Source organism: Podarcis vaucheri (assembly GCF_965113315.1).
Source record: "Podarcis vaucheri genome assembly, chromosome: 8".
NCBI classification, from domain to species: domain Eukaryota; kingdom Metazoa; phylum Chordata; class Lepidosauria; order Squamata; family Lacertidae; genus Podarcis; species Podarcis vaucheri.
The window spans coordinates 66,046,985-66,072,179 of record NC_138766.1 but is presented as its reverse complement, the minus strand read 5'-3'; the positions used below and the strand labels follow the sequence as shown (position 1 = coordinate 66,072,179).

Genomic DNA, 25,195 nt, shown 5'->3' with positions numbered 1-25,195 from the left:
TTGTTTTTGTGGTGAGCAACATTACTTCCTTCTTTGTTTCTTCCTGGCAGCGTGTCAACTGGGTGAAAGAACAGCCCAAGTCATAATCTCCACGCATATGACTGTAATATTCATAGATCACAGCTGCGTGAGACAATGCCGCAAGGAGGCAGTTACCGTGTATGTGCATGTGTGTGCTTGAAGATCTCTGTGAAGTTCTTTTTCAGCTCACCAGTAAACTGCTACAGATAATTAATTACCATTTCCACTGGGATGGGGAAAGCTGTTGCCAGATACAAAGACAATATACCTTTGAATGCCAGATTCTGAGGGCAAACACATCATCTTCACGAATGGCTTGTGAGCTTGCAGAGGCATCTGATTGGCTGCTGTGAGCAAAAAAGAATGATGAGCCAGACAGACATTGGTCAGTTCCGGCAAGGTTATTCTTACAGATTTAGTCTCCTGCAAACATTCCCAAATCTCATTTACTTTCTAAGAGTTCTATCCTGGAACATAATTTTGAAACAGTGGTACCTCAGGTTACATATGCTTCAGGTTACATACGCTTCAGGTTACAGACTCCGCTAATCCAGAAATAGTGCTTCAGGTTAAGAACTTTGCTTCAGGATGAGAACAGAAATCGTGCTCCGGCAGCACAGCAGCAGCAGGAGGCCCCATTAGCTAAAGTGGTGCTTCAGGTTAAGAACAGTTTCAGGTTAAGAATGGACCTCCGGAACGAATTAAGTACTTAACCCGAGGTAACACTGTATATGTACACTGATGGCACTACCCCAACGCCATAATGTTGCCTTCTTTGTGTCATTGGACTACACCACTCTTCATCCCTGACCATAGGTAATGCTTCCTAGGGCATACGGAAGTTGGAGTCCAATAATATCTACAGATTTTAGAGGGCCTAAGGTTCCCTGCACTACAAAATGTTTGCAGGCACAACGCCGGTTTATTCAGATAATTTGAGTTTTTCATACAGGTAATTTTGTTTGTTGCTTTTCTCAAGCCCATTCATTTACTCCTTATGAGAAGAATGTAATTAAAGAAAATCCTTTACTTTTGCTTAGCAAAACAGCATGGAAGATGTTAAAAGCAGACACCTTGCTCCCCTTCCTTCTGTCCTTCCGGTAAAGCAAAAGCAAACTAGAAATTGTATACATGCATAGGCCAGGAAATATATTTTATTTCAGCAAGACAGCAAGATAAGCAATTCTGTAACATTCTTACATCTCATCATATATCATCACATTTCATGACAAACTTTATTTGATGACTCTTAGCTGAATGGCGGCTATATATTCACGGTGAATTTCTGGAAAACAATTATATTTTTATTTAACCCATTTATTGCATTTTTTAAAACAACAACGGGTCTATGTCCCACCAAAACAGCCCAAGGGAGTTCCCTCTTCTGCCTTTGCAACATGTTTCTAATTACAAGCTATTGCTAGGTAGTAAAGCTGCTTCTGTTACTTTAATTTCTTGTCGGCCTTTATGATTCTTAAGTGGTATTATAGGAGTCTTGCCATTTAAATCTAACCATGCATGTGATACATGAGTATTCTTTAATGAAATGCTAATGCTTTAAAGTAATGCTTTTCTTTCTCTATACTTTACATTTTTGGGGGCCCAACCAGAAGTGAAGTGAAATGCAACTTTGAATTTAAGGTGCATGCTTTTAAAGAAAAAGAAAAAGCATCAGCTGGGGGAAGTGATAATTAAAGGGATCAGATAGGGAGGGAGATTTTACATTTTCCAGAGCAATCGTAACCCTGAGATCACTGGCTAGAAGGGTCAGAAAGGCGTATTTGCTGCAGAGCCTTCCACTATTCCTGCAGAAACCTCTGCAGCCATGGGTCTACTGATGATCTACCAACAGAACCTCTGGAAAAGATCGGGGGGGGGGGGGAGGAGGAAATGGAAGTGCCCCAAACATAAAATGCCTAATTGGCTAATCATAATTATAAAATGTTATTGGTGGCTATAATGTGCAAATTACCCCCCCCCCTTTTGTAATATGATGAGTAATTTAGTAAAGAACCCAGTAGATGAAATAGATGTACCATTAAAACACACCACTAAAGTCTAGTTTAGAGAATAGGGATGTAGTTGTTAATTTTTGTTCTGTGCCTCTGGGAAATGCATTCAGCAATCCATACAATGTTTCTGCTTTCTTGTTCCTTCAGCTTTACATAGGCATAGAAGACCCCAAAGTGGAACTGGTTGTTGAATGCCAGCACATTCATTTTGACCTGGAGAAAAGAGTGTAAGAAAGAAATATTTTATCAGCAAGGGGAAATAATCAGTTACTTCTACGTTACATCTTTCATTCTCAAGCATTCTAAAGAGTTTTACAAACCTTTTCTTTTACAAGTACTTTTCTCAGTAGGAGCTGGGTCAAAGTGCAGCTATCTTTGGGTTTTTGTGACAATTTAACAAGCCTCAGGAACATTAAAGGAATAGGTTAGGACACAGAAATTAATGTTTCTCTAATGGCTGCAGTGCTGGAAGATTCAGAGCTGCTTTGAATGGAATTTGCCCATATGTCTCTATTACTTAAAATGGCTCTGTGGGCATTTTTTCTTTTGAGTTCGCTTCTCCAAAAGGTGGTAGTCATTTTTAGCACTTTGCAGCTTCATAATACTGAAGGACAGGGATGGGGAACCTGTGGCCCTCTAGATTTTAGTGGACTCCAACTTCCATTACAAGGGACGCGGGTGGCGCTGTGGGCTAAAGCTTCAGCGCCTAGGGCTTGCCGATCGAAAGGTCGGCGGTTCGAATCCCCGCGGCGGGGTGCGCTCCCGCTGCTCGGTCCCAGCGCCTGCCCACCTAGCAGTTCGAAAGCACCCCCGGGGGCAAGTAGATAAATAGGTATCGCTTACCAGCGGGAAGGTAAACGGCGTTCCGTGTGCGGCTCTGGCTCGCCAGAGCAGCTTTGTCACGCTGGCCACGTGACCCGGAAGTGTCTTCGGACAGCGCTGGCCCCCGGCCAATAGATGTGAGATGGGTGCACAAACCCCAGAGTCTGTCAAGACTGGCCCGTTCGGGCAGGGGTACCTTTACCTTTACCTTTAACTTCCATTAGCCCCAGTTAGTATGGTCAATGGTCAGGGATGATAGATTTCCAGCAGCATCTGGAGGGCTACATATTCCCTCTTCCTGCTTTAGGAAGATACTGGCTGTTTATTCAGAGTGAGCAATGTCACCTCCTGCAAGTCCATCACCACTTTCTGTCACAGTTGACTCTGAGCAAGTCAAAGAAAAACAAATGTAGCAAAGATAAAGGTTTGAACCAGAGAAAGAGCATCTTACCTCATGTTCAAAAAAAGCATCTTCTAACGTTTTTTCTCCTCCTGTACCACTTCCTACGCATTCAAAGCAAGCCCTGTATTGCTGAAAGTACAAAAAACACACCACTGGTTTTATTTCGCTTACATGTGATGTTTCTGTGTATTTAAAATTAATCTTTTTTTGTAAATAGGCTCCTCAGGTGCACAACTCTAGAATGTATGGCCAGTGAGTTTCAAGGGTATTTCTTACTCCCCTCACTCATACACTGCCTGAAAGTGACTTTATAGGGGTCAAAGGTCAGTGACAGAGCACATCCTTTGCATGCAGAAGGTCTCAGGTTCAGGCCATGACAGCTTCAGGTAGGGCTGCCTCAAAACCTAGACAGCTGCTGCCAGAGTGGTGTAGCTAAATCTCATGGACTTACCAAAGGGCAGATTCATATACATAGAAATGTTTGTGTTCTGAAGACTTTTGCTAGGTACCATAACCACAAGGCGACACAGCCTTGTAATTTTTGAAGGGCTGTTCACACCTCCCAGTCACCCACACACACTGAAACAGAAACCATCCCTATTTAATGTATTTGTTGAAACCTGGCATGGGATTGCCTGCCATTGCATCCTTATTGCATCATGTTAGGCTATGAGTTTATGTGTAGGCAGTAAATTACAGAAAATGCAATCTCCTGATTAAAATGAGTTTTCCAAAGCACACAGATTCATTTTTCTTGAGTGACTGACACTACACCAAAGCTTCTCAAACATTGTTCAATTAACCTTCATAAATCAATTGGACCCAACTATAAAGGTTTCACAGGGTCTCTTTGGCGGTACAAACCCTCATCTAAGAGCTGGGCTCTGGCTAGCATGGTCTGGGGACTATTGCACCCTTAATGATTAGCTGCAGTGACTTCCTACACAATTTTAGGTGCAGGAGCCTTTCCTCCCCCCCCCCCATCAGGCCACCCTAATCCTGGCACCTGGTTGGACCCCACTCACCTCTGCCACCAGTGATGCTGTGAATAGTGAACAGTCCATCTGCTGGGGCAATGAGACTTCATCGCAACCAATCAAGACCCATTCAGAAATGGACAAGATGGAGGCCAGGGATGCCAAACTGAATAAAATATTGGGAGGGGCAGATAAGCCCTGCCCCAGATCCTAGTAATGAAGGTACTAAGTGCTGGTGAAGGTTTATTCCCCCCTCGCCCCACTTTTTATCCCCAAAACAGATCTACAGGGTTGACTGGTCCAGGGCTACTCTGAATTCTTAAAGCTAAAAAGGGGCTTGAACCCATCTCTCCCCAAGCTTACGTTTCTAGGCACCTAGGTTTTCACCCAATCCTAGCTTCCTTGCCATCCAGGATCCCTTTTACAAGTTTGTTTACAGGGCTTGTTGAGAAATGACATCCAAATATGGAAAATAATGAAAGGCAGCAATGCCCATCAACTTTGGGGGGGGGTCTGGCCCCCTAAAGTATTTTATGGGGGACCCCTGAAGGGACCTGGGCCCTTAGGAGTTGGCGCCTATGACAGAGACGATGGTCTCCTCCCTTGGCAATTGCCCCATGTATTTCCCTTAGTGAGGGGCGCTGAGAATCAGCACTCTTTACTTTGTTTAGAATCTGGCTGAACAAGTACTTAATGCCCTTTCTTTGGTGGTACATGCCATGGAATGTTGTAGACACAGTAAGCTTTTGTTAGGAGCTATTTAGTATTTACATACAGCATAGTAGTCTGCCACGCCCTTCACTTGCTCATAATCTTCTGTTTTGGCAAGCATATCCAAGCCTTCTGGATACAGTTTCCCACACGTTGGATACAGCTTCTGTCTGTCTTCTTTGCTTAATTCGGTGCCAAATGAATTAATGGTGATGATGAAGGCACGCCTGTCTGCTTCAAACTGCATAAGACAAAAACAAACGACAGCTTTCAGCCTTTAAAAAATATTTTGCAGACTTCTACTATGGAGCGCAGGAGGGGTTTGCTGGTGATGGGAGCCTGCTCTCATCTTCCTTACCCCAAATTGCTCTCCTCGTAAGTCTGTGGAAATTGTGGGACACCGTGGAATCACAAAGGGGTGATTTGATGTGAAAGGGGATAAAACAACCATGAGGTTGCAGATGCAGTGAGAACAAACTACAGTATTTTGGCCCAGAATTAATGTGCAGCAAATTAATTGAAAGGGAAGCCATTTTTTTAATATGGCTGGCAGGATATTTGAAGCAGGATCAAAACCATCAAAGCTGCAATATTACTTACTGGTTTTATTTGTTAGATTTGCTCTCCAAATTAGCATAATAGTATACAAAGGCCCCAGTCGTCAACAGATATATACAGTATACCATATATGCATGTAGGTCTGTTTGAAGTCTAAAGCACATTCAATGCACACTTAAAGCACAAGTCTCTCCTAAGGAATCCTGGGAACCATAGTTTTCCCATCACAGAAGTACAGTTTCCAACCACCTTAATAAACTACAGTTCCCATGATGCTTTGGGGAAGCTATGTGCTTTAAATGTGCGTTGAATGCACTTTAAATGTATGGCATGGACCTGCCCACATGAACAGTGGGATTCATACAGCCTGCTGACTGATTCTCCCATGATCTGCACTGAGTATTTCTTGAACTGCTGAAATATATGAGCTTTTCATTTTCTGCTTTCAAGCTGTTTCGAAATGTTGTTATCAACTAGAAACAATGAAATATTGTTATGAATGGTATGAAATTGATATAATTGTTCTTATATGTGTCTTCATTGATGATGCTTTTAAATTGCTTTCAGATGTTTTATAAGAAGTAATTCATAAATGGAAAAATAATGGTCATGTACGTTTTGGTGAAATACGTAATGGATCATCTAGTATTTTGATATTTTTCTTTTGCCCTATTCATTTATTTTTAACTATCAAGATATTGTAGACTAATAGCTTGTGATTTTTTTTGATATTGTAATATCAGAAATGTGTGTATTGGTTATGGTGGCAGGCAGGCTTTGTAGTTTCTTAGAGCAGCTATTCTCTGTCGGCAGGGGGCAGACTGGAAAACTTTAAAGGCAGCTCTTGTATCACCTTGTAACATGACAAGGTATAGAAGCATTCACAGGTGAATTTTGGAAAGAAAACAAATGTAGCTCAATGTGGAAACAGGACAAATTGACTGAAAAATGTATGCATGCACAAGGAGCATGGGTTAAAGAATGACAGTTTCATTCCTAGCCATAATGGGACCATCGGCTGGGTGAGGGCTGCAGGGCCTGCTCCCTTCCAGGGCCTTTTCCAACTGGCCCAGGGGGCGTGGCCCAGGCCCTTTCTCCCAGCTATAAAGGGACTCCTGCTGCGGGGAGGCCTCGGACCATCGGCTGGGTGAGGACTGCAGGGCCTGCTCCCTTCCAGGGCCTTTTCCAACTGGCCCAGGGGGCGTGGCCCAGGCCCTTTCTCCCAGCTATAAAGGGACTCCTGCTGCAGGGAAGCCTCGGACCATCGGCTGGGTGAGGGCTGCAGGGCCTGCTCCCTTCCAGGGCCTTTTCCAACTGGCCCAGGGGGCGGGGCCCAGGCCCTTTCTCCCAGCTATAAAGGGACTCCTGCTGCAGGGAAGCCTCGGACCATCGGCTGGGTGAGGACTGCAGGGCCTGCTCCCTTCCAGGGCCTTTTCCAACTGGCCCAGGGGGCGTGGCCCAGGCCCTTTCTCCCAGCTATAAAGGGACTCCTGCTGCGGGGAAGCCTCGGACCATCGGCTGGGTGAGGGCTGCAGGGCCTGCTCCCTTCCAGGGCCTTTTCCAACTGGCCCAGGGGGCATGGCCCAGGCCCTTTCTCCCAGCTATAAAGGGACTCCTGCTGCAGGGAAGCCTCGGACCATCGGCTGGGTGAGGACTGCAGGGCCTGCTCCCTTCCAGGGCCTTTTCCAACTGGCCCAGGGGGTGGGGCCCAGGCCCTTTCTCCCAGCTATAAAGGGACTCCTGCTGCAGGGAAGCCTCGGACCATCGGCTGGGTGAGGACTGCAGGGCCTGCTCCCTTCCAGGGCCTTCTCCAACTGGCCCAGGGGGCGTGGCCCAGGCCCTTTCTCCCAGCTATAAAGGGACTCCTGCTGCAGGGAAGCCTCGGACCATCGGCTGGGTGAGGACTGCAGGGCCTGCTCCCTTCCAGTTTCTTTTCCAACTGGCCCAGGGGGCGTGGCCCAGGCCCTTTCTCCCAGCTATAAAGGGACTCCTGCTGCGGGGAAGCCTCGGACCATCGGCTGGGTGAGGGCTGCAGGGCCTGCTCCCTTCCAGGGCCTTTTCCAACTGGCCCAGGGGGCATGGCCCAGGCCCTTTCTCCCAGCTATAAAGGGACTCCTGCTGCAGGGAAGCCTCGGACCATCGGCTGGGTGAGGACTGCAGGGCCTGCTCCCTTCCAGGGCCTTTTCCAACTGGCCCAGGGGGTGGGGCCCAGGCCCTTTCTCCCAGCTATAAAGGGACTCCTGCTGCAGGGAAGCCTCGGACCATCGGCTGGGTGAGGACTGCAGGGCCTGCTCCCTTCCAGGGCCTTCTCCAACTGGCCCAGGGGGCGTGGCCCAGGCCCTTATTTGGAACAAACTTTTGGGGAAGCCGGGAAGTGTTCTGCAATTGCTTCCCTGTTCCAATGTGTTTTAAAATGTCCTCAAGCAGTCGGTGGCAATTTAAATTTGTATTTCTTTTTTTCCTTTTTTCTCTTGTTGGGGGTGGGTGGGTGTAATGGATATTTGGTTGGAGATTAATTTTAGTATAATTGTTCTGTTTTTGTTTTCTGTTGTTTTATTGGTTCTGTATAGTTTCTGTTTTGTTTTTAAGGGGCGGGATCAGGGCTGCCTGGGAGTGAGGCCCCAGCCAACACGATGGCTGGGACAAGTTCCACAGGGGGGAAAGCACTGGGACATCCGATCTCGGTGATCATGGGCAGGAGGCGGAGTTACGCTAAGACCAGACCATGTCATTACCGAGGAGGCAGGTTTAGTCGTTGTTTGAAGACTATCCCTGCTTCCGGGTCTGGCCTTGACCAGATGGATACTGGAATCAACAGGGGAAACCCACATAACCTGAAGGTGTTGCTGTGTAATGCCAGGTCAATGATGAATAAAACCACTGCCATCCACGACCTGATTGTGGATGGAGGATTTGACCTGGCTTGTGTGACAGAGACCTGGTTGAATGAGGCAGATGGGCCTGTCCTTGCTGCCGCTTGCCCACCAGGTTTCTCTTACGCACAGCAACCCAGGTCATGTGGGCGGGGAGGGGGGGTTGCAGTGATTTTTAGGAAGTCATTAGTTTGCATCAGGCGTCCTACTGGGAAGACCCAGTTTTCTGAGTGCATGTTCTGGAAGTTGGGCAATAGGGGCAGTACAGGATTACTTTTGGTGTACCGACCTCCCCGCTGCACCAAGGATTCCCTGTCCGAGCTGCTTCAGGTCGTGGCGGATGTTCTCCTGGAGACACCTAGTTTGGTTGTCCTAGGGGATTTTAACATCCACGCCGACACGACCTTACAAGGGGCCGCTCGGGACTTCGTGGAAAGCATGGCCTCCATGGGGCTGTCCCTGAATAAGTTGGGCCCAACTCATAGTCATGGACATGCCTTAGACCTGGTATTCACCTCTAGCGACGTGGGTGATCTGACACTAAGTAAAAATGAAACCAAAGAAGTGCCATGGTCAGATCACTTCCTGGTGCAACTGGACTTCTCCGCGACCCTTCCCCTCTGCAGGGAGGTGGGACCAATTCGGATGGTCCGCCCCCGCCACTTAATGGATCCAAATGGTTTCCAGAGAGTGGTAGGGGATGCTTTATCCCATGTTGATGGCCTTTCAGCTGATTCCCTGGTGGCCCGCTGGAATGCGGAGTTAACCAGGGCTATCGGCTGTCTGGCTCCGAAGCGCCCTCTCCGATTGCATGGAGCCCGGACAGCCCCGTGGTTTTCTTCGGAGCTGAGGGCGATGAAACAATCGCTGAGACGGCTAGAGCGTCGGTGGCAGAAAACTCACTCCGAATCTGACCGGACACAGGTTAGAGCTCAACGTCGAGCCTACCAAGTGGCGATAGCGACGGCGAAGAAGACTTTCTTCACCGCCTCTATTGCATCTGCAGAAAATAGTAGCAGGAGACTCTTTCAGGTGTTCCGCAATTTAACGGAACCACCTTTACCACCGGGGCCTTGTAAAGACCCCAAGATCTCCTGCAACGATTTTGCTAAGTTTTTTGCAGATAAAATCACTCACATTCGGAAGGAGCTAGACACCACCGTGGGAGCAGGGCTGGGGCGGGAGAGTGCTAGAGCCCTGTCTGGTCAAGTTGCATGGAATCAATTTCAATCCATTACCCCCGAGGATGTGGACAGGCTGCTTGGACGAGTGAAACCAACCACCTGCCTCCTTGATCCTTGCCCATCCTGGCTTATAAAAGCTAGCCGGCAAGGGCTGGGCGATGGGCTCTGCGGGGTGGTGAATGCTTCCCTCTGTGAGGGAACATTCCCAGATCCGCTGAAAGAGGCGGTCATTAAACCGCTTCTTAAAAAACCATCTTTAGACCCGGCCAGTATGGCCAACTATCGCCCAGTCTCAAATCTTCCATTCTTGGCCAAGGTGATTGAGCGTGTGGTTGCTGAACAACTCCAGGCACGCCTGGAGGATGCGGACCATTTGGATCCCTTCCAATCAGGGTTCAGGCCTCATCATGGGACTGAAACTGCCTTGGTCGCACTGGTTGATGATCTCCGGCGAGCTAGGGACAAAGGTGAGAGTTGTTTCCTAGTTCTGCTGGATCTCTCAGCGGCCTTTGATACAATCGACCATAACATCCTTCTGGACTGTCTACAGGGGTTGGGAGCTGGGGGCACTGTTATACAGTGGTTTCGCTCCTTTCTCCTGGGCCTTGTTCAGAAAGTGGTGGTGGGGGATGAGTGTTCAGACCCTTGGGCCCTCACTTGTGGGGTGCCTCAGGGTTCCGTCCTCTCCCCCATGCTTTTTAACATCTATATGAAGCCGCTGGGAGAGATCATCAGGGGGTTTGGACTGGGTGTCCATCAATATGCAGATGATACCCAGCTCTACCTTTCTTTCAAATCAGAACCAGTGAAGGCGGTGAAGGTCCTGTGTGAGTGCCTGGAGGCGGTTGGAGGATGGATGGCGGCTAATGGATTGAAGTTGAATCCTGACAAGACAGAAGTACTGTTTTTGGGGGACAGGGGGCGGGCTGGTGTGGAGGACTCCCTGGTCCTGAATAGGGTAACTGTGCCCCTGAAGGACCAGGTGCGTAGCCTGGGAGTCATTTTGGACTCACAGCTGTCCATGGAGGCGCAGGTCAATTCTGTATCCAGGGCAGCTGTCTACCAACTCCACCTGGTACGCAGGCTGAGACCCTACCTGCCCGCTGACTGTCTGGCCAGAGTGGTGCATGCTCTAGTTATCTCCCGCTTGGACTACTGCAATGCGCTCTACGTGGGGCTACCTTTGAAGGTGACTCGGAAACTACAGCTAATCCAGAATGCGGCAGCTAGACTGGTGACTGGGGGCGGCCGCCGAGACCATATAACACCGGTCTTGAAAGACCTACATTGGCTCCCAGTACGTTTCCGAGCACAATTCAAAGTGCTGGTGTTGACCTTTAAAGCCCTAAACGGCTTCGGCCCAGTATACCTGAAGGAGCGTCTCCACCCCCATCGTTCTGCCCGGACACTGAGGTCCAGCGCCGAGGGCCTTCTGGCGGTTCCCTCATTGCGAGAAGCAAAGCTACAGGGAACCCGGCAGAGGGCCTTTTCGGTGGTGGCGCCCGCCCTGTGGAATGCCCTCCCATCGGATGTCAAGGTGATGGACAACTACCTGACATTCAGAAGACATCTTAAGGCGGCCCTATTCAGGGAAGCTTTTAATGTATGATATTTTAGTGTTTTTTGGTTTCTGTGGAAGCCGCCCAGAGTGGCTGGGGAAACCCAGCCAGATGGGCGGGGTACAAATAATAAATTATTATTATTATTAATGTTTTCCTTACCTCTAAGAGTGGGCACATTATGTCTGCCGTAGTGCCACCTTGGTTTTTGCAGAATGTATAGAACGCTTCGAGGTAAGACTAAAGAATGGGACAGGAAAAAAGTAACATTATATTCAAACCTTCTCTGAATTACTGACAGTCATGACTGGAGCAGTCAGTCAGCCATTTGCGTGTTGAGGTCTCCAAGCCACTCCAAAATAAACACACACTTCACATAGAATTTTGTTTAAGGTTTTTGGCATAATTTTGGCCACAACTTTATTAAAATACAAAAAATGTGAGTGGTTGCTTAGGCATTGGTTGCGACTATCTAACCCCGGATGGGGACAGACTGACATTTCGCATGAGAAAGGGGAATACAATTTGGGGATAGCGACGCAGCAGGGAACCTGCCCTCAGCCCTCCCCAAATGCTCCCAGGGGCTCTTGCATGGCCCTAGCCCCTTGACAGGGTTTGGACAAAAGCAATGGTGAGCCCCTGTATTCCTTTAACAGAATACCCTTGCAGCTGCAGCATTAGAGGGGCAGGCACAGCCAATCCATGCCCCTCGACCAACCAAACCAAAAAACCAATGCCTAACCACAACCTTATAAGTTGTGACAATTTGCTATGAAGTAGGAGAAAACCTACACGCGGGTGGTGCTCTGGGTTAAACCACAGAGCCTAGGACTTGCCGATCAGAAGGTCGGCAGTTTGAATCCCCGCGATATTGCTCAACCTAGCAGTTTGAAAGCATTTCAAAGTGCAAGTAGATAAATAGGTACCGCTCTGGCGGGAAGGTAAATGGCGTTTCCGTGTGCTGCTCTGGTTCGCCAGAAGCTGCTTAGTCATGCTGGCCACATGACTCGGATGAGCGCCGCAACCCCAGAGTCGGCCACGACTGGACTAATGGTCAGGGGTCCCTTTACCTTTACTAGACGAAAACCAAATGGCACCAGCCAATCAAACTAATGGACAAAATTCCTATCGGGCCCCTGCCCCAAGAGTAAATGACCCCATGACAGGCATAGCAAGGTCAACACGAACAGCCCTAAATATAGGGAGGGAGGGGGGGCAATCCAATGCACACAGCGAAAAGAAGAAGCTCAACGCTGCGTGCAGGGAGTTTTAAGATTTCTGGCTGTCTTTCACAAATGGCAACATTAACTTCTCCCCAACAACAAGGGAACCCAATCACAACAATGGCCAACGACTTCTTAGCCCACCCAACAACAATGGGGTGTCTTGCCAGTCCCCACTGCCACACATGCTCTCCATGAAGGAGAACACGCTTTCCCTTACTTATTATGTTCAACCAGCCATTATGGGAAGTATAAAACATGTAAAAACTAACAGGTGTGAGACAGGTTAGTTTTCTCCTACTGATGTTGTGTTGCTGCAATAGTAATCCCGTTTGGTAGGAGAGGAACCGGACTGTTGGCAATAACGTTTAGCAGAAGCGATGTTTTTATTTATTTAGAATGCACAAGTAAATATGAACATTGTCATATCTGTTCATTGCAGTAGGAAAGCCTAGAGGACCTTGGCCTTTACTAAATAAGTGCAGTTAGCTGATTTGCACATACACTACTACAGTAGGTTGTTAGTGTTCATGTAATGGCACAAAGGCGAATTCCCATGCACATTTACTAGAAAGCAGGTTTCCTTGAACTCCATCCTGCCTAATATACAGCACCTCAACGTTTACCATTCCCCTGAGACACCCGTCTGTTTATATACACCTGTAAGTCAAGAGAACATTTCGTGCAGCTGTTGAAGTGGAAAATAGTTCATGGAAGCTTATGCCACAATAGTGTGAAAAGTCTTTAAGGTTCCACAAGACTCTTTGTTCTTTTTTCTGCAAGAGACTATTATGGCTACCCCTCCAGAAACAGTGGCTGCTTGGAGATCTGATCACAAGGGGGGAAATGTGAAAGTTTCATTCGTGACAGTGAAACACAGATTCCAGGAAGCAGAAAACACTTGCTCTTCCTGCTCCCTCTGAATTACCCTTAGTGTTGAACTTATCCAAATTCTACACATTCTATATGTTACATCCTGCTCTCAAATTAGGGTGGCTTTGCATTTTATAGGAAGTGCCAAGAACTGGAAGTTGGCTCTCTTGTCACTTGCACATTTGCTTTTGCCGTTTCCTGCAGCATGCAAATTCATTTCAGGGAATGACAGAGGGTGCAATGAGCATTACATCAATATCAGGGTTAATTTCCCCCATTTATTGAGAGTACACTATTTAAATTCCACCTATTCTCCAAAGTGCTTTTTCACAGCTGGTGCTGAAAGCATTTACCTTATACAGTTTGTTGCGCATGATTTCAATGTTCATTTCATCCAGATCATTTTCAGATACGCAGTCTTGAAAGAAATCAGCTGAAAAGCAGACATGTTTAAATTATAAAGGCAAGCTGTAGAGAAGCATACGAAGCCCACTTATCGGTTTTAACAATTTTTTTATGCTCAGTGACTGACTTTCTACTGTGCTACAAAAAATAATATAGAAGGAAGGGGAGGAAGTAAATGTTTTCAACATTCCTGATGTAGTGTATATATAATACAGCTTTGCAATAGGATTCTACTTTGAAGATGATGGGGTTGCTAATCCAAATCTCCACCAGGTGTCTCGTAGGAAATGCTAGCATAAAATTTGGTCTACTCTCTGACCTAGCAGTCAGTGTTGCTTTGGGTTGCCTAGATAAAGCGACTAACAAATTTAATAACTAATAAAAATAGATGATCTATGGGAAGGCTATTCTACTCTCTGTATATATATTATATCACCCACTCTGATACATTTATTTGTTTGTTTTGCTATAATATTGATTCTAAATGCCAATTTATTTCTTTTAAGAATATTGGAGAGAAAAATCACCGAGAGTGCCTGGTCCCATTCATTTACTTATTTTGACAGCTTTCTAAAGCTTTCCTACAGGGCAGAGCTGACCCACCCAAGAGGCAAGGTGAGGTAGCTGCCTCAGGCATCACACTCACACACCCCGAATCATCACCCCCTTTCTACTGCCCAGCTTTGCCACTGGTCTCCCCAGCCTCTAGGGACAGAGAAGGACCAGCAGCAAAGCTTCAGCTTCTGAAGCTAAGAGGATATGGCTGTCAGTAGTGCCTAAGTGCAAAGTGGCCTGAGAACCCCTCTGAGCTCTTCAGAGGATCGGAGGAGGGTTTCAGACCGGGGACATTTCCAGCCCTACATAGAGATGACAGGGATTGAATTTGGGACCTTCTTCATGCAGGGCAAAAATTCTGCCATTTCTGTGGTCTTTGCCCTAAGACAACTGGCTGCCTTCATTTTAATGGGCCACAAGTACTGCAGACTAGATGCAGAGAGCAAGTGCTGCCATGATAGAAAACAATCTCATCTGAAGGTCCACACACACACAGAATTATGAACAGCCATACCTAGGGGTGTATCCACCAAAATTGCATTGAATAACTCTGCAGGGTTTGGAGCAATGCTGACAGCTTCCATTTGCTCAAAATTGCCCAACGGATGGCACTTGGGAACCAGCTCTTCCAAGGGCCGCTGACGCAGTGTGCCAGTAATGAGCAGGATCACGTTGTCAATCATATAGCTGTACCTAGTGAGAGAAAACAACATTCATCAAAATACTATGTTCTTCCTCAGGGAGAAAAGTGCTTTAAAAAAGCCACACACCAAGCCACATTTTGCAAATATAAAGGTTAAAATAGCCAGGGCTTAGCAGAAAAGGTGTGATCACTCTTTATCAGCTGTGGCAATGTGGCAACAAGGAATTCTTGTAAACAGAACGCTCCATTAGACAGTCCCTAATCCAACCAGGCTTGCACAGAATCACTGCAATCAAATGCAAAAATCATTATCTTAGAATTTAATGCCCAGAGCCACTTTTTATCAGGAAATGGGCTTATTTTCCAAATGTGTTGTGGGCAATTGCCAATTTAAGTAGAGTCCTGTTTGATAGTAGTGTGGAAATAAACCATGCACATACATTTGTACACGTGGGGTCTCATCAAACCTTATTATGAATGAGCACATGAAGATCAGTCACACCTGATCCTGCCTCCCAGTGCATTCCTTTAACCCAGGCTTCCTGAACCTGGCACATTCCAGACTACAACTCCCATAAATCCCAGCCAGTGCAGACAATGGTCAGGAATGATGGGGGTTGTAGTCTGGGACATATGAAGGGCACTGGGTTATGGGAGGCTGCTATAATGTCAGTCAGGAAGCCTCTGGTGAGATGGACATGTAAGAAAACATGGCACTGACTTCTAGCAGAAAGTCACAACCACAGCCCAAACTTGACAGAGGAAATTTAGAGGGATTCTTGCCTTTTATTGCATGAAAATCACAGGACCGGGAGGGTGGTCCACTGGCAGCACCACAGCTCACGCACCATGGCTGCAGGCTACCATTCCTTGCATAGACTTTTAAACAACTAGGAAGACTTAATGAATTCAATCACAAAATCCACCCAAACAGCCTGATGTTAAGAAATCAATGTTAATTAGGTTGCCAAGTAAAAAAATAAACCTTGCTTCAAAGGGAGTTGGGAAATTTAATATTACAATGCTGCCAAAATGAATTAAAAGATAAACGTCTGGGCATCTGCCATAAGAATTTACTGCAGGCCAGAAGAAGCATTGCTAATGAATACAATGACTACATAAGTAGGCCTTGGATCTACTTATTGAAGTCCATCCTAAATACATTACTGGGGATGCATGGAGCTTACTCCTGAGTAATCAGATTGTATTGTAAGTTTTCTGATTAAGCTGCCGTTACTGAACAGAGTCTAGGCCATTCTGCTTAGCATAAGATGCACACTTCAGAAAACAATCCACCAAACATTGCTTCTGTGTAACACTCATTCATTTCAATGGGGCTTGAACAAAGTGACCTTGCAAAGTTTATTCCCAATGGAAACTAATTCAGGTTGCAATACGTCATTGTCAGGGGTTCAGGAGCAGAGGCAAGGGCAAGGGAGGAAACAGAGAGCGAGGGGGAGGAGGCAGAAGAAAGGATGAGTGATGACGACGACCCGAGATCTCCGAGTCTTTCCAGTGAATCAGAAGATTCACAGAAAGGAGCACCAGTGGCCAGGGCAAGGGGGGAGCCTAGGGGGACACCCCAGGAGGAAAGGGCCAGAGGGGGCTCAGAGGGGAGCAGTTGGAAATCGGGACCAGCGTCACCAACAGAGAGCAGGGGAGAGGAAGGGCGTCAGGTATCAAGCGCTGGCAGCTCACAACAGGAGGGGAGCGAAGAAACGGTCAGACGGAAAGTGGAAGGTTGGGCGCGCGCGCCAAGTTCAAATGCACAGGAAGGTGGCGCAGTAAGCAGCCCGGAAAGGGAGCCAGGTCCTAAAGCCCGGCGCAAGGAGACAGGAGGGTCCGGGGGGTCGGCGTCAGAAGAATCCAGGAAGGAAGAGACCCCGGGGGGCAGAGGGACCCAGAGAAGAACAGTCAGGCGGAAAAGGTGGAGTAAGGCTAGGATATTAAGTTGGTGTACAAGGGGCGGAGACTCAGACGGAGCTTCGCCGGTCTAACCCATAAGACGTAGAGTTGCACGCAGCAGCTTGAGAATGGAAACTGTAACTCAATAAAGACTTTTACTAAATGATCGCTGGCTAGCGTGATCCTCTGTGAGCTAGGATCTGGAAGCAGCTCTGACAGTCATGATACCCATAAAATCCAGAAATTATGGCAGTAAGTTTGTACATAACAAATCCATTAAAATGGGCTAAAAAACAGATGCATGAGACTAGAATTGATTTATTACCACATTTATATCCCACCTATTTCTCCAAGAAGTTCAAGGTGGTGTACATGGTTCTAACTCTCCTCATTTAATCCCCTTAACAACCCTGTGAGGTAAGGCTGGCCCAAAGTCACCCAGTGAGCTTCCTGGCTGAGTGCAGATTCAACTCCTGGTCTCCCAGGTCCTAGTTTGACACTCTAACCACTAGACCACACTTGCTTTCAATACTCTGACTTTATGGGCCTTTAGTCATTGTTTATTAGTTGCTCACATCATGAAATTACTAATTTTACTTACGTAATATAGTTTAGGAATGTGGAAAGTGGCTCGAAGGCATGATTTCTGAAATAGTGAAATTCTGCCAATAGTTTGGCCTTTAGTTTGTCGTCGATGATAGAAACCGTGAGAGAGCCTGTTTCGTTGGCTAAGAAGTTTCCGTAGTCTGTGGTCTGCAATTGTAACTTCAGGTCTGGAATAGAATTGAAAAAGATTTGTTTTCTACAAAGAAACCAAGGAGGTTAAAGAGACAGTATCGCTTTTCATTTTTAAATCATACTTCTCTTTCGTTTCCTTTTCTACACCTGGTGGCTGGGTTCAGATGTAACACAATCCCATGGTTTGCTTTAAGGTCTGAACCCAACTCAAACCACACTCACTGTGGAGCTGACAAGCCAGGATCTGAAATCAGGGTTGGAAGCTGACTTGTAAACCACAGTTTGCACTGAGTGTGACTTCCAGTGTGGTGTAGTGGTTAAGAGCGGTAGACTCGTAATCTGGGGAACTGGGTTCACGTCTCCGCTCCTCCACATGCAGTTGATGGGTGACCTTAAGCTAGTCACACTTCTCTGAAGTCTCTCAGCCCCACTCACCTCACAGAGTGTTTGTTGTGGGGGAGGAAGGGAAAGGAGATTGTTAGCCGCTTTGAGACTCCTTCGGGTAGTGATAAAGCGGGATATCAAACCCAAACTTCTCTTCTTCTTCTTCTTCATATTATGTACAGATTCAGATATTGCACATAGATGTCCAAGATTGCTGTGTGATGGGAATCTCTTCCTTTTCTCTTTTTTGGGGTTACTCTTTCACTCTCCATTCTCTGAGCGGTAGGAATCTCATAACAACTTTTACAGGGTTGTTTCAAGGTGAAAGCATTAGAGGCCAAGTGCATCTGGGTCTTGGTTTTTGTTTGCAATTGTACAGGTCGAGCAGGTATTACAGTCACATAGGAAGACCTAGTTCTGATGCAGCACATTGGTCCAGCTCCCAGACACAAAAACCAGAGAGCAAACTTCCCTAAAGCCTCTATAATAATGATAAAACTTGATCATGTCTTTATTTAAAATGTACTTCGTAGAATCATAGAACTGGAAGGAACCGCAAGGGTCACCTTGCAAGTCCAGCTGCTTGCAATGCAGGAATCTCAACACACAGTCCTTCATCCAGTTTGAAGCCACACCAGACTCTGCTTAGCTTTGCAAATGTGCTAGCAGTTTTATTGCTGCACTACTATCACCCTTCATCAAAATGTTCCCAGTTTGGGTACATAAATGTGAACAAAATTAACTCACACAACATAGAAATACAATTTAAAAACAAAGAAGCATAATGAAGCATAGCATATATCATAAAGACACTACAGTCTCCACTGTGCCACATTTCCAAAAGGAAACAGGAATCCTAGGTAAGCACCTGGAACCCCTGGAATTTCACACTGCTTGGAGATTAGGGTGACATGCAACAGTATATATGCAATATGTTTATTATATGTCTTAAGTATATTATACGTATTGGGTTTTATTGGCCCTCACTGGGAGAAGTGAATACACATAAAGGTCTCATGACATAAATGCAACACACATCAATGGAAGCAACTATTATAATCTCATGCAAGCTTTGTATTTTATCTGTTTCAGTAAGGAACAAATTTAACGCCAGCCCCAGTTGTGTCCCTATCCAGATCCATTTACGTTCTCCCCTCTATGGAGGGAAGCAAAGCAAAGAGCTTCACTGTTGCAGAATGTCAATAGTCACCCCCCACCAATGAAACTGAGTCTCCTTCTCCATCAGGAATTCTGAAGGATGATGCAATGTGACTCATTGTGTGTGATTTTACTAGTCACTTGATTATTTTTTTAAAAAAAAGAAAAAACCACTTCAACTGATTGTGTGAACTAGGTCATCGTCTGCTAGTTCCTACTGCAGAATGTACAATGATTTCCCTGTACAAAATCTGGGAATGGAAATTTGGCAAAGAGGAAAAGATAGATCAGAGTATCTGATACCAAAGCATCTCTCCATAACAAACTCCCTTTAGAAGTTGCACAGAAGGACAGACTCTGAGCTTTGGATCATTTAAATGCTTTTGAAGCTTCTGTGCACTCGGTTTGACTAATTATACAAGTTCACATCAGCATGTACCTGTGCGGCTTCTGTTTTTTCTGCCTTAGACTGAAGCCTGCCAGTAAAAGCTAATGAAGGGTTGCATGTTAAACAAAGTGCTGCAGAATTTAAAAACAAGGCTCTGTTGGTAAAACATTGTGCGGATGAAACCCTTGCGAGCAACAAAGGGATGGAGTCAAATAACCCAAGGCACCCAGCATTCTGCTGTCTCATTACTTTTTTCCATGCAGAAAAAGGGCATGGATGAAACTGTAGCCACAGAGGACAGATGACTCGGAGGTGATTCACGCACCACAACTTGTCCTCACAAATACATAGAAATCAATGCACACCGAATATCTGTAATGACCTCCACACATGTTCATTTTACTTCAGTATGAGCTTGTTTGCACCAGAAACGGAATGTAATTTGTAGTGTGCAAAGAAAATTGGACCTCTGAGCGAATCAGGTTAAAATGCCTGCTTGGCCCTAAAGGTCAGTGACTTTGTGTCAAGATAGCCAAATATGTCGTTTCTCGTTTCTCTAAGTTTTTCATTGTTCCACTCTTAAGTTTAGTTCTCCACATTTCAACATTCATTTGCAAAAAATTTTTTAAGTCCTCATGAAAATTCACAGTGTATTTGTGTGAAATATTGCCTAATATATGCATTTTACAGAGCAATTTCCCCTAATACAGGGTTTCCCAAACTAAGGTCCGCAGACCAACAGTGGTCCATGAGCTTCATTCAGGTGGTCTGTGAAGAACGCTTACAATTTGAATTCTATGGAATTCAAACAGTAATACAATAAATCGCAATATAAGAAATAAAAGAACCAATAAAAGTTCAATTAAAATTCATAGAGCGTCTAGCAGAGCGCATCACAATTGCTACAACAGGCAACAGGAAAATTGTTAAATGATCCGCCAAGACCCTCAGAATTTTTCATAGCGAATAGTGGGAGAAAAGAAGTTGGAGAACTGTTAATTTATATCATGCATTTCTGTATGTTATTTTCACTAATCTGTGCATACTTTACTGCAGACCTTTCCCAATGTTCATGCTGGTGACACACTTTTTAGACAAGCATCATTTTGCAACACAGTAATTCAGTTTTACTAGCAAACCAGAGGTTAAACTAACCTCTTTCCAGCCCTGGGAGGAGCGTGGGGAGCAGTCACGTGACACACCTACATGTTGCAGCCAACACTAACATGTTACAACACACAGTTTGGAAAGAAATACTTTACGGTAATGTATGAAAAAGATATTGCAAAATTCAGAGAAGTGCAATTTTCAAAGATTGACTGTGTTTTAGTTGGCATATTGCAGGCATGTCCAAAGTCCGTTTCAGGGGCCTAATTCGGCCCACTGGTCGGTTTAATCCAGCTGCTGTGGCAGTTTATTTCCTGGGGTAAAATCCAAAAAAACCCGTCAACAACTTCAACCCTAAAAAAAGTTTAACAACTGTGGTTGGCCCTTTAGTCGGCCCTTGTGGCCCTTCACTTCATCAAGTCTGGCCCTCTTTGAAAAAAGTTTGGACACCACTGACATATTGTTCCAGAAAGTGCAAATTAGGTAGGTTAAAATGCAAACTGAATTGACGTTCCCCTCCATCCCTAATTTCTGGTATCTTTCATCCTAATTTAGCTCTTAGCCTTCATGAGCTTCCTGTCGGAGCTTATCCCCCTCTTCACATCACTACTGGATGTGCAGCAGAGAGAGGTTGTCTTGCCCCACCCCTGCGTCATCATCAGAGGCTGGTTCTGGTAACAAGAAGGAATGGCCCTCCACAGATTGCATTGGCTCACTAGCAATAACTGCAATAGTGGCCACATTTCTAAAGCTGGTTTGCTCGTCTGAATCACCACTGGATTTCTCTGCCGTTACCTTTGGATGGACCAGGTCACATATTAAACTGCACCGTAATATAGCTTTGGGAAGTGTTAGGTGTAACCCTCAAGATCATGTTACAATGTGATGAGAGACCAAATGATACAAACCCAGCACGTAACAGCCTCCCCCAACCCAGTGAGCTCCAGTTAGACACCAATTCCCACCATTCCCAGCCACTTGCTAAACTGGTTGGGACTGATAGGAGAACATCTGCGGGGCACCAGGCCGGGGAAAGCGATCATAGAACCGTAAGGACCAACAAGCGTCAACAACACCCACCCCGTGTTTCAAAGATTTCTCAATGAGAAGCTCTTGCATAGCAAGAGGCTGGGAGCAAGTAGTCCTGCCACCCAGGACATGGGTGGCATAGCTAAAGCAGGAAGGAAGCTAAGGGGAAACAAAGTGAGGATCAGGCAAACAGATCGGGAAGAATTTAGGGAGAGTCTCAGAAAAGCAAGGCAGAAGAAACTTTATATAAAAAAGAGCCAAGAAGAAATAAAGGCAGAGCTGTACAGCCTGCCAGCAGCCTTTTCTCAATTCCTTGTAAATGGGCTGCTTTGAGGTCTAAGCCAAAGGAAACTCAAGTGGCCTCAGGTGGGCTTATCCTCCAAATCTGGGCAGGGCTGAGGAGCGATTTCTGACAAAGGTCAGCCCAAGGGAGGAGAGCATTTTATGGAATTGATGCATTAGAGTCCCCTTTTCAATATGGGTGGTACTCTTCACTACATGCGTTTCTCTCTGTTCCTGAAGGCAAAATACTGAAAAGTAGCAATGTTAAGACACGATGGAACGTAATGCCCAATTATGGAAGCATGCAAAACATGTGTTTGCCAGACAGGGATGTCCATGATACGCAGTGGGATTTACTTCTCAGCGGATATGTTTAGTGTGGGACTTCAGTGTCTTCTAGGATGGCACTGAACGATTCCAGCACAAAATCGCCTACCTATCCATCAAAAATGCTGTTAAGACAAATTATTAGTAGTCTTGTTTATTTCAGTTCTGACGTAACGTGGTTATGAATTAGGCTGCAAGTATAAAAGAATATTGGTTTAATGTATAGTCCAACTGGTAACAGCAGCTGTATTTTAATACTTTATTGATATGGTAGTCAAAATAAAAAAAATCCTTCCAGTAGCACCTTAAAGACCAACTAAGTTAGTTCTTGGTATGAGCTTTCGTGTGCATGCACACTTCTTCAGATATGGTAGTGTTACACATTCCCAACAAACTCAATGTCATTTCAGTTGACCTAAGGTACAGTATATATAAGATTTCTGCCTTCATCCCAATATGAATTCCAGTTGACCTTTTGAAGGACAATCCCATTTTTTGTTTTGTTTCAGTAACATTTAAAAAGAAAAACACATTTCAACAAATGTTAGTTGATCAAATACCATTCCCCTCCCAGCAGAGCTACAGAGGCTGCTGTGATACTTTCAAATGTCACGAGACTGAGATTTCGTTTGACTCCTACTCACCTTCCAGCGTTTCGCACTGTGCTAAGTTGACATAGTCAGAAGCCGTCAAGATGCCACATTTGAAGCCTCGGACCAGGCCCTCGAGATACCCATGATCCACATTGAAGAAAAACTCTGAATAGCCCGGCATAGTGGAAAAGAGGGTCTGATGCCTCTCTATGCTTAAAATAGTACCGAGTCTTGTGTCTGCCTCCAGAAGAAGATAGCAAGTGGTCACTAGCCTTGGCTGGACTTTAATTCGTTTCTCCTTCCTGTTTCATTGTTTCCAGTACAACATCATTGCGCTCTGCATAGTGCTTACACAACATAAGCTCAGCAGGCAGACACAAACTAACTCTTTCCTATTAGTAACAAAGCTACTCTGGGTGTAAAGGACAACATAAGAGCAAGGGCAGGAGGAGAACAGAATGTGAGTTGGATCGGACTGGACAACATATCCTTAAAATATTGAAGAATGCATGCATGCTCCTCGAAAACATTAAATCATCGCCTCTTTCAAAGAGACGTATGCTCTGAAAGTGCAACAGCTAATTTCAGAGCAACTGTGCTTGAATTTGAAATTAAAGGTAGTATTTTGGTTTGAAGGAGAGTGATTGTTTCTATAAACTATAAAACAGTTTTGGGATAGTTTCTATAAACTATAAAGCAGTTTTGGGAGGGCCACAGTTTGGGGGTGGGGGAGAAAAAGAGGTGATTAACCCTTTCCTCCCTGCTCTGTTTTCCTGATGAACCCCCACCCTGACATGTCTTTTCCCCTTCTGGTGGGCAAATATTTTTCAAAGTTTTTAAAAACTGCACAAGTGAAACAGTTAACCACAATCCCTCTGCCCCATAAGCGCCACTTCTCCCACTAACTGACTTTTGCAGAAAAGATCCAAACATATCTGACATCTAATTTTCATCTGTCATATCCCGACCCTGCTGTACCATTAACCAACCTGGAAAGTGGGGCATTTTATTTTCTGCATGGCTGCAAATGGTTACATTTAGCCACTAGGAGTCTCCCTAACCCTGTGACTAAATATGTTCCTCCCTGTGCGCTTCACCAGTTACAAGTATATTATACCAACAGGAAACAAAAATCTAATTTTTAAAGCTGCGTTGTTCCTAGCCGGTAAGCGACATTTATTTCATTATAGCGATTTTTGCCCGGGGAAGCTGATTGCTACAGAGCGGCTGACAAAAGAATCAGCAACCAGGAGTTTCTGAGTCTCTAGTACTTCCCCCCTCTCAATATACATGTGACTTTGAATCATAGGAGGAAAGTGGGGGAAAAAACTTTTGTCACTTAACACCGAAACCATACATCTTATGGATATTTATTTAGAAATGTATATTTTGTCAAATAACAGTAATACCATTTTGTGGCGCTAATCCATACCCTCCAACATTTCTCCGATGAAAACGGGGACATTATGTTATGGTTTTACATAAAATCGCTTTAAAGTTCTTACTGCATTTAAGCTTCCAGTAGCACCTGGTTCACCTGCCATGCTAAGCCAAACCATGGCTTAACACGACTGTGCCTGCAGCCCCAGATGTAGCCAGTTTGCTCAGCCCTGGTCATTTTGCTGCGCCAGCATGCTGAGCTTCGCAGTAGCTTCGCATGTCGACTGAACCAGGGCTGGTGGTTTAGCTCTCCCAGACAAACCATAAACTGTAAATCATAGCCCAGATCCTGGTTAGAGCTCCTGGTTCGTCTGGAGAGAAACAAAACCAGGACATTAAGCCAAACCATGGCTTGGCTTAGCATGACGCAATACCAAACTGACTGCGTCGGAGTGAAGCAGCTGCAATCTCCTCTCTGTGAACCCACACATTTGCTCTGTGCCATAGTTATGGCTTATTGTGATGTGCAAACCAGTTCCGCCAAAATACAGTGGGTTCTTTCTGTTGTACTGTTTTGAAAGTATATCTTTCTACGTATAATGACTGAAACCGCATCCGTTCCCTAAGAAGTGGTGCAAAGAGTTAATACGCAGGGATGACTTATTTTAATGGATGACATTCATGTTCCACCTCTCCTCCAAGGACCTCAAGATGGTGGACGTGGTTCCTCTTGCTCCCCGTTTTATCCTCATAACAACCCTGTGAGGTAGGTTGGACGGAGAGTGAGTGACTGGCCCAAGACCACCTAGCAAGCTTCCTGGCTGAGTGGGGATTTGAACTCTGGTGTCCCAAGCCCTAGTCCAGCACTCTAACCACTAGGTAAAAAGGTAAAGGACTCCTGGGGGGTTAAGTCAAGTCAAAGGTGACTATGGGGTTGCTGCACTCATCTCGCTTTCAGGCCGAGGGAGCCGGCATTTGTCCACAGACAGCTTTCTGGGTCATGTCGCCAGCATGACTAAACTGCTACTGGTGCAACGGAACACCATGACAGAAACCAGAGTGGACAGAAAGGCCATTTACCTTCC

General features: G+C 45.6%; 1 protein-coding gene across 2 annotated transcripts; it reads right to left on the bottom strand.

Annotated features, from left to right (window-relative positions):
• Positions 1 to 1,157: 1,157 nt before the first annotated feature.
• Positions 1,158 to 23,349, bottom strand: ATP6V0D2 (ATPase H+ transporting V0 subunit d2). 2 transcript variants are annotated; one of them, XM_082233950.1, is made up of 8 exons: positions 22,782 to 23,349; positions 17,326 to 17,497; positions 14,691 to 14,869; positions 13,570 to 13,649; positions 11,283 to 11,360; positions 5,011 to 5,187; positions 3,307 to 3,387; positions 1,158 to 2,246 (listed from the first exon to the last, which is right to left on the bottom strand). In XM_082233950.1, the coding sequence occupies exons 1-8, from the start codon at positions 22,909 to 22,911 to the stop codon at positions 2,085 to 2,087; spliced, it is 1,059 nt and encodes a 352-aa protein (XP_082090076.1). In that variant the 5' UTR covers positions 22,912 to 23,349; the 3' UTR covers positions 1,158 to 2,084. The 2 variants fall into 2 exon arrangements, 1 of the variants encoding a protein (XP_082090076.1); XR_014222182.1 differs by having other exon boundaries at positions 2,104 to 2,684; positions 3,064 to 3,387.
• Positions 23,350 to 25,195: the final 1,846 nt, after the last annotated feature.